This window comes from Barbatula barbatula (assembly GCF_947034865.1).
Source record: "Barbatula barbatula genome assembly, chromosome: 7".
Classification (NCBI taxonomy): Eukaryota; Metazoa; Chordata; class Actinopteri; order Cypriniformes; family Nemacheilidae; genus Barbatula; species Barbatula barbatula.
The window spans coordinates 21,093,358-21,102,695 of record NC_136770.1 but is presented as its reverse complement, the minus strand read 5'-3'; the positions used below and the strand labels follow the sequence as shown (position 1 = coordinate 21,102,695).

General features: G+C 39.4%; 1 protein-coding gene across 1 annotated transcript; it reads left to right on the top strand.

Annotated features, from left to right (window-relative positions):
* Nucleotides 1-459: 459 nt before the first annotated feature.
* rbm19 (RNA binding motif protein 19) lies at nucleotides 460-9,296 on the top strand. Its single transcript, XM_079460382.1, has 24 exons — nucleotides 460-630; nucleotides 1,088-1,270; nucleotides 1,389-1,508; nucleotides 1,625-1,666; nucleotides 1,823-2,054; nucleotides 2,194-2,447; nucleotides 2,541-2,600; nucleotides 3,377-3,455; nucleotides 3,545-3,616; nucleotides 3,850-4,056; nucleotides 4,199-4,329; nucleotides 4,415-4,539; nucleotides 4,636-4,732; nucleotides 4,825-4,935; nucleotides 5,775-5,975; nucleotides 6,062-6,134; nucleotides 6,229-6,389; nucleotides 6,519-6,579; nucleotides 6,715-6,794; nucleotides 6,915-6,970; nucleotides 7,172-7,291; nucleotides 7,543-7,645; nucleotides 7,933-8,053; nucleotides 8,710-9,296. The coding sequence occupies exons 1-24, from the start codon at nucleotides 595-597 to the stop codon at nucleotides 8,790-8,792; spliced, it is 2,808 nt and encodes a 935-aa protein (XP_079316508.1). The 5' UTR covers nucleotides 460-594; the 3' UTR covers nucleotides 8,793-9,296.
* Nucleotides 9,297-9,338: the final 42 nt, after the last annotated feature.

Here is a 9,338-nt window from a genome sequence, read left to right as displayed (position 1 = left end):
CATTGCATTTTGGACCAAAACTGAAAACTAGGTGCCCACTTTGTTTTATATTACTGAACAAAACGTGCTTTTTTAAGGGTTTTTATGAATGTCGACATTAATTTGAAACAAAAATAATCCAAATATTGCGACATGTAACATACTGTTAAAAAAAGGATGTTGCATTTAAATATCTTAAAAGTTGGGCGAAGTGAAGACAAGTTTCTGCGTTCCATTCCGAAGTGATCATCCCTATGCCCTACTCCCTTCGGAGAGTAAAACTCTTGATGTGTTAACTCTAGAGGGAAAACGCATTAGTATCTTTTAATGTGTCCGTTTAAAATGCACTTAGCAAAAGTGCATTTTAAAATGAAAAACACCGTCGTTTTCTCATTATTTGGAGCGACGTTTTGTGTGGTGTCCCCTTTCCGAAGTTCCCTTCGGAGGGCGATCAAGAAACATCCGCGTGTCGAGTCCGATAGAGGGCGCCATAACAAGTCCGCCTTCCTCCGTCAGGCAGTAAAGATGGCGACTTACTGAAGCGCACCATGCTGAATTGTTGATAAAACAGTACATTTTCATTTCTAAGGAAGAACTTGCCCGTCGCTGACAAAAATGTCAAGGTTAATTGTTAAGAATCTCCCAAATGGGGTAAGTAAACGCGACGATGTTAAAATATGATGCAAACCCGTTGTCAAATAATAACTGTTCGAGGATTTTGCACACGTTATAATAGCATGTTTAGTGTTTACTAACAGCAAAGTGTAAAAGATTTATGACAGTATTACTATTGTTTTATTTCAATTACCCTGGGGTACCCAACATAGACAAACAAGGTGGTAAAACACGGTACCGACATAGTACTGAGTAGGTTATTCATATGTATTGGTTCCCATCCACCAGATAACATTCAACCAACAGAACACAACACATCACCGGTGGACCCACAGTTATAACGATGAAATATTTAAGTATGTGTGTGATAGTGTCTATTGTTTTTTAGCAGGGCAGTCAGGTCGTTTAATGCATTCATATCCTGAAATGCATTTGGTCTCGTTTGAAACTATACATGACTATATTTTCAATACCTTTTCTTATGTGTCTACAGATGAAAGAAGATCGCTTCCGTAAGATGTTCGCTGATTTTGGGACGCTTACGGATTGTGTACTCAAATTTACCAAAGATGGGAAATTTCGCAAATTTGGATTTGTGGGTTTCAAGACTGAAGAGGATGGACAGAAGGCTCTGAAACACTTTAATAAGAGTTTTGTGGACACGTCACGAGTTACTGTAAGTCAAGATCTTTTGGAGCATCTATACATTTAAGAAATGTAGAAATGACCATGTGCACAGTGCACACTGTGTGTTGCAATCCTCACCGGTGGGTTTCTTACTGTGTTTGAATAAGGTGGAACTCTGCACAGATTTTGGTGACCCCAACAAAGCCAGACCCTGGAGCAAACATTCACGCCAGCCATCATCAAATAAAGACAATGAAGAAAAATCACAAGGCGAAACAGATGAAAAGGTTTTTGGCACTTTGCCGTTGTCTGCACTGAACTATATGGGGCATTTACAATGTGATTTTTGAAAATAATGTTCTTGAAAAGTCACACTGATTCATGTATCACGTTGCTTCAACAGGAGGAGAAGAAAAAGAAGAAACCTTTGAATGTTGTTGGAGATGTAAGTTTTCTTCATTTGTTTTCTTTATAGCAGAAGTCACCCGCAGTAACTGCAGCGTTAAATCAATATTTAGACTTCTTTATTGTTAAACCTTCTGATGTAGAAAAGGAATTGTAAATATATCAAGACTATAAATATAGTATTTTTGCTCCTTAGCTTGAACAAGACAAGAGCTTCCGGGAGTTTGTCGCTGTGCACCAGAAACGCATGCAAGTGCCCACCTGGGCCAATGACTCTGCGGAAGCTACGTCTGTTGTTACTGAACATGTGAAGAAGGAGAAGAAAAAGAAAGTTATTGAAGATTACCTGAACTTTGACTCGGATGAGTCTGATGAACCGAGTGATGTTAAGGATGAAGAAGATGATGCTGAAGAAGAGGACCAACCAGGTGAGAAATCAATTTAAAGGGCTAGTGCTCCCTTAAAAAACATATTTGGTGTTGTTCCAAATGTCGATGCTGCTTTCTTTATTTACACGAAGAAATTATTTAACTATAAACTGACAGGCTTTGTGTACGTTTGTACTAGATGATAAAGAAGCGTTGAAGAAAGGTCTCTCCGACATGGACTATCTTCGCTCTAAAATTGTGGCCAAATCAGACATGGTTGATGAGGTGAAGATAGAGAAAGCAGATGAAGATGACGGTGCTGAGGCTGATGAGGGTGACGGCGATGAAGAGGTGGACGAGGAGTCGCCAGTCCAGAACACAGACAGTGCATATGAGAGCAGTGACAAAACAAGCAGTCTGAAAACTGCAAAGCCAGAAGCGCCCCATAACAAGGTTTATTTCTTTAAAAATTGAGTGACAAGGTTTAACATGAGATTGTATAGATATTAGAAGTAAAATTGTACTTTTTATACACTGTGGTTATAGTTTGAGCCGAGCACAGAATTCACAGTCAAGCTACGAGGCGTTCCTTTCAAAGTTAAAGAGGTGAGAGATTTGTTTTGTTCATTTCTTCTGATAATAACAGAAATTCCATTCTAGATATCTAGTTTTATAACCATAGTGTGTCAACAACATAGGTCACACAGTAGGAAATTCCTCTTCAGTTTAGTTTGTTCTGTGTTTCTGTCTGTTATTTGGACAATGAATCAGACTCAAAATACAAGTGTATGGAGGCAGAGAGGGAGTTTGTTACCCTTGTGACTCTTAAAGGTTCACCCAAAAATACAAATTCTATCCTCATTTACTCACCCTCAAGTTGTTCAAAATCTGTTTAAATAAAAATTTTGTTCTGATGAACACAGAGTTAAAGATATTTGGACAAATGCTTGTAACCAAACAGTTCTGGGCCACCATCGGCTACCATGGTAGGACAATTACAACCATAGTCAAAAGTGCCCACTTTTTCAAAATGTCTTATTTTGTGTTCAACAAAACAAATTGTTTTTTAAAGCAACATTTCCTACTATGGTATTCGGAGGTGGCCAAGAACATTTGGTTACGAGTATTCTTTTAAATATCTTTCTCTGTGTTCATCAAAAAAAATTGTATACAGGCTTGGAACAACTTGAGGGTGAATATAAAAAGGCATAGTGTTTATTTTGGGAGAACTGTTCCTTTAAGGTAACATTTTGAATAGGTGCTGTATATTCCGATATGCGTAGAAATAACATGATATCGATAATCATGGTTTTTAATATCACGATCGTTGTTAATACACGTATATTGTGACACCCCATTGTGATTTTTGACTTTTACTATAGCAACAAGTGCGAGAATTTATGATTCCTCTGAAACCGGTGGCCATTCGATTCGGCAAATGCAGCGATGGACGCAACTCTGGTACAAAATGTTACCTGTTATTAGCAACTTTGGATATTTTAAATGCCAGAATTGTGCAAGTTAATCGATGTTGAATTTACTGTGTTAAGGTTACGTGTATGTGGACCTGCGCTCCGAGGCAGAGGTCGAGAGAGCCTTACGCCTTGACAAAGACTACATGGGTAAGCAGTGTTTCCCTGATCAACTGAGGGCAACTCCGAATTCAGTTTGTACTTTGACATTTTAATGGGAACCGAAATAATATGTCTTTAACATCTCTGAGATTTATCAAGAGCATTTTTAGCTACTAAAAGAATATGATGCTATACATGCCAACGTCAGTGATGCAACGCAAATTCTAATGCGAAGTCCTTTTACTCATTTTTGTAAGTGCATTATCTGTGTTTAACCACAGGGGGGCGCTACGTTGAGGTCTTCAGAGTTAACACTTTTAAAAATGACAAAAGATCTGTGAAGGAATGCGGAAAGGAGAAGACTTTCATCCACGAGCTGAGGGATGACGAGGAAGAGGAAGATGTGGCCGAATCGGGAAGACTCTTTGTCAGGAATCTGCCTTACACATGCACTGAAGATGACCTGAAAGAACTCTTCATCAAACATGGTGGGTCACATGACATGTTCTTTCACATGCAATATGCTCAAAGGCCACCGAGAACTCCCTAGCAACCGCATAGCAAGGGCCTAGCATCATTATGGTGTTTATTTTTCTCATGTGGTTAATATTTTTTCCTCGTCTCTGTTAGGTCCGCTTTCAGAGGTACATTTTCCCGTAGACAGCTTGACCAAGAAACCCACAGGCTTTGCGTTCGTGACATACATAATACCAGAAAACGCAGTTTCAGCATTGGCTCAATTGGATGGTCATATTTTCCAGGTATAGAACCGTTCCGTTCAGCTCATTTTTGGCTATATTGTATTATTTACATGCTTGCATGCTTACAAGTGTTTGGGCCCTCCAGGGCCGGATACTGCACGTCATGGCCTCAAGGCTGAGGAAAGAAAAATCAGATCAGGGGTCCAATGCCCCCGGCAGCTCATCGTATAAACGGGAGAAAGGTGCTAAAGACAAAGCAGCGAGCGCCAGGTGAGCGTTTGATAGACTTACTCCATCCGTACTGAGCTGAAAACCTTTGCTGTGCATTTTCCAGCCATGTTTACTGTTTCTCTGTTTGACATGCAGCTCTCATAACTGGAACACGCTGTTTTTGGGTACGAGCGCGGTGGCCGATGCCATTGCTCAAAAATACAACACAACTAAGAGCCAAGTTTTAGATCATGTGAGTGTTTTAGGACACAAACAAAGCTCTTTTGTTTTTGAGAGAGGTTCGGCTTGACTAAAATTGACACTGGGTGTGTGTTATGTTTGTAGGAGTCTGAGGGCAGTCTGGCTGTGCGGATGGCCCTCGGGGAGACACAGATCGTACAGGAGACCAGACAATTTCTCCTGGATAATGGGGTCTCTCTAGACTCATTCAGTCAGGTATAGTGTGTGTTTTATATCCACATTCATAAACGTACCAAAAAATGTATACAAATGTTGCATTGACAAAATGTTTGCTTTTTTAAACTGGAATCTGTGACTTTTGCCTCTTTGTCGCCACCTCTGTTTGAAGCATGATATTGCAGCTTACAACTTGCCCCTTGAATATTTAGAATTTACATTTACGCATTTCTTTCTAAGTATGTAAAAATCCCCTGGGATCCCACGACCTTTGCATTGCTAGTGCCATGCTCTAACCACTGAGCTACAGGAAAGCTTTAGACTGTGATACCAAGCTCAACCACTAGATGCCAATGTCCCATACGGACCCATTCAACAAATTGTTTATTTAATACAATAATTATACAATACAATAAAAATATAAATGAATATTAACATAAATGAGATAAAATATAAATAGTTCAAATATTAGACACTAGCCAAAGGCTAGGCAGACACACGCAAATAGGTGGCGATGTGGCCGGACACACGTGGGGCAGCATTTTTTTAGGTGCATTGGCGCCGCTTGAGATGGAAAAAGGTAAACTTCTCGGAGTGAAAAGAGAAAGGGGCGCTGCTCACGTTTTCCTTGCGTTTTAGATGCGAAATTTGAATTTTCTTTTATAAATGTTTCATTTTAGGCACTGAGATTGTGTGTTTAACACATTTGTGTTTTTTTATAAGTGTTTTATTCATAAAAAAATGAGTTAAAAAAACTCATACTTAAAAGGAGTAGAAATACTATTAATCCTTATTTTTTTTTAAACTGCTGCCCAGTGCTGTGTGTGTGTGTGTGTGTTTGTTATTAATTCTGTATAAATGTTCTTGTCTATGTGTAGGCATCAGGCCAGCGCAGTAACTCAGTGATCCTGGTGAAGAACTTGCCCTCAGGTGTGCTGGGGGAAGAGCTGGAGGCTCTGTTCTCACCCCACGGATCTCTGGGAAGGGTGCTGCTGCCCTCTTCTGGCCTCACAGCTATAGTGGAGTTCCTGGAGCCCACTGAAGCCAAACGAGCCTTCATGAAACTTTCATACACAAAGGTGAGCATGAGCATGAGCATGAAGTGTGACCACGGAGCTGCTTTTATTGTTGTAAAAGAAATGTAATGCTGTATATTGTTCTGTAGTTCCAGCATGTGCCCTTGTATCTGGAGTGGGCCCCTGTAGCCATCTTCACAACTCCCAGAACAGCTAAACCAGGTATAACTTTGACGAAGTGACATTGCAAGCACTTTATGGTCTGTACTGTTGGATTTTCTCATTCTGTTTATTCATTAATCTTCGTGCCTCTCAGCACCCGTGAGTGAAGATGCTGCGGCTGAGAATGTGGCTAAAGTGGTGAAAGAGGAGGAGGAGGAAGATGATGATGATGATGAAGAAGAGGAGAGTTTGCCTGGTTCAACACTCTTCATTAAGAACCTCAACTTCAATACCACCGAGGAAACGTTACGGGAGGTGAGCTCAGAGGTTTAAGGATGGTGCAAGACTCAAAAATAAACTGAGAATGTCATTTAAATTCAACTTGATGTTCATGTTGTGTTGTGGTAGAGGCTAAAAGTATCCATTGACTTGTTCCCTTGACAGACGTTTTCTAAATGCGGTGTGGTGAAAGTCTGCACTGTCTCAAAGAAGAGAGATAAAACGGGTTTGATTTTTACAGACACACATATTTACAATGTGTATATTTAACATATGTTGCATGTTTCCGTCACTTGTCTCATTTTGATTTCTTCATCTTCTCTCTTGCTGTCTTGTTCTGTTATGCGTCTCTCTCTCTCAGGTCAAATGTTATCTATGGGTTATGGTTTTGTGCAGTACAAAACTCCAGAGGCAGCGCAGAAAGCCATGCGACAGCTGCAGGTAAATGACCATCTGCCTGCATAATGACGCTTTTTCATCGAGCTATTTATGCACACTAATTTTGCACAAATATTCATGTGATGAAACTAATTCAGGCATATTATTTCACTTTTCCTGCAGCACTGTGCAGTCGACGGACATCAGCTTGAGCTGAAAATATCAGAAAGAGACGTCAAGTAAGTTAATGTTTTGAATGTACAGCTTAAATGCACATCTTGTAAATGCATAAATATAATATAATAAAAATCAACTATTCAAATATTCAGTGATATATTAGTTAATTTAGAAAATGTTTTTTTAATTGATCTGTTATTTTGCATGGCACATACTGTTTGAATCCAAGCAAATAAACAGTTGTCCTTGTGTCGATCTCACAGGTCTGGTGTGGCAAAATCCAAGAGAAACAAGCAGACAGCTAGGAAACAAACAACATCCAAGATCCTGGTACGAAATGTCCCCTTCCAGGCTACAGTAAAAGAACTGAGAGAGCTGTTCTGGTAAGTGTCGCTTTCATATTTAACAAACAATTGTGGTTAAAAAAACATGTATTCAAACAGTACAGTTACGGATATACATTGACAATACCTTAACCATGTCAATTCTTGATAAAGTTAACTGATGTTAAGCTGGGATATTATGAACATTTAAGATTATTTTACTAAATGTTACAGTATTATTACTCTTAAATGTTTAAAGGTATTGACCTCTATAGTAAGAGGTGTAAAATGCAGATGTTTTTTATCTTCAGTACGTTCGGTGAGCTAAAGACTGTCCGCTTGCCAAAGAAGGGGATTGGTTCATCCCATCGGGGTTTTGGCTTCATTGACTTCCTCACCAAGCAGGATGCCAAGGTGGGTGCACCTGGCTTTGGTCCCCTCCGCTCTTCTTGTTTAGACCCTCTGCTGTGACCAGTCGACAGGGATCCTTTCTACCATTCATCACTCAATGCCATTTCTAATGCTAACAGGCTAACAATCTGTCTACACCGGGCTTTGCACGGCACGAGAAAAGACAATAGAATGCACTTGAACCCATTATAATTTTATGTTTTGTCCACACTGGATGCTGCGACGCGACAAACCTATTAAGAACAGGACGTTTGCTGTAAAAGTTTTGTATTTTTGTATGTCACTGACAGAGAGCGTTCGCAGCATTGTGCCACAGTACCCATCTTTACGGTAGGAGGCTGGTGCTGGAATGGGCAGATGCAGAGGAGACCGTGGACGATCTACGACGGAAGACCGCTCAACACTTTCACAGTAAATTTGAACTTTATACAAATACGAGTGATCGCAATTCAGCAGACTTATCCAAGCTTGATAACACATTATGAAACCCTTTTCAAATTTGTTATTCACAGTAGTGCCACACTAGCTCAATTTTACTGCAGCTGTTTATAAATAAATGTGTAGCTTTATTTTCCCCAAAAAATATCTGGATGACTCATTCCTGTACATTGAAAGATTGCTTTCAGCAGTTCAGGTCCTCGCTCAGGTTTCTTAGAAATATGAGAATTATTGGTGTTTATTCGTATTTTTGTTAATTCAATTATTTATCATTATTTTATTGCCCTGGTTTCAGGGAACCTATATATTTTAATATGATCCATAATTATTACTTGTTGTAATAATTGCTTGCGATCATACATATTATATTATTGCTATAAATGTATATTTAATTTGTATATAAATATGCTGTTTGTGTTGTTGTGTCATTGTAGACAGCTTTTTTACGATTTCATTGCAGCCAATCACACTTTTCCGAAAGGAAAGTTTAAGTGTCATTTAACTCAATTTAAGTATGAGTGGCTTGTAACTAGGCAAGGTAGCTGCACTTTTTAAATGTCTTTGCTCCCTTTTTAATTTGATTAAAAACGAATCTCTGCACAATTTCTCATGTCTTCTCTCTCTGTCAGATGCTCCTAAGAAGCGGAAGAAGGCGGAGATTTTAGAGGGAATCTTTGAGCAGATGGAGGTCGGGCAGGAGGACGGGGAGTGAATAGCATCCGTCAGTCACCTAAAGCATCAATACCAGAGGAAATCATCCAGTGGAACTCCATTTATCTCTATTATGACTGCGTCTTAAACAGCTGCTCCACAGTCTCTTCAGGAATCCTTCCTTTGGCCCCAGATGCTCCCAATTAGCTTTTTATTATATGCTCGTACATCATCCCTGTTATTGCTGTCAATGAATTAAATACAGCATTTTCCCACAGGCCGACACCGGTTGAAGGTGAACTCGCCGCCCGAGTCCTTCGCAAAGATGCCCAAAGGCCAAGTTTCCCTTAGATGTTTTTAATTGGCGCAGAGGGCCGAGACCGAGTTAAAGGGGTGACTTTGAACAATCGTGCGGGTGATTGACATTTAGATTTGATTCAGAAAATATAGATTGAAAAAAAAAGTCAATAAGTTATCAACACAGTTTGTCAGTTTTGTTAATGGGTAAGAGGGATTACATGATAATGTAAAATCTGAGTATTAAATGCTTTATAAATTGTATACACTTTTGTACTGTTTACGTGGTTTACTTGCATTTTGTTGTTTA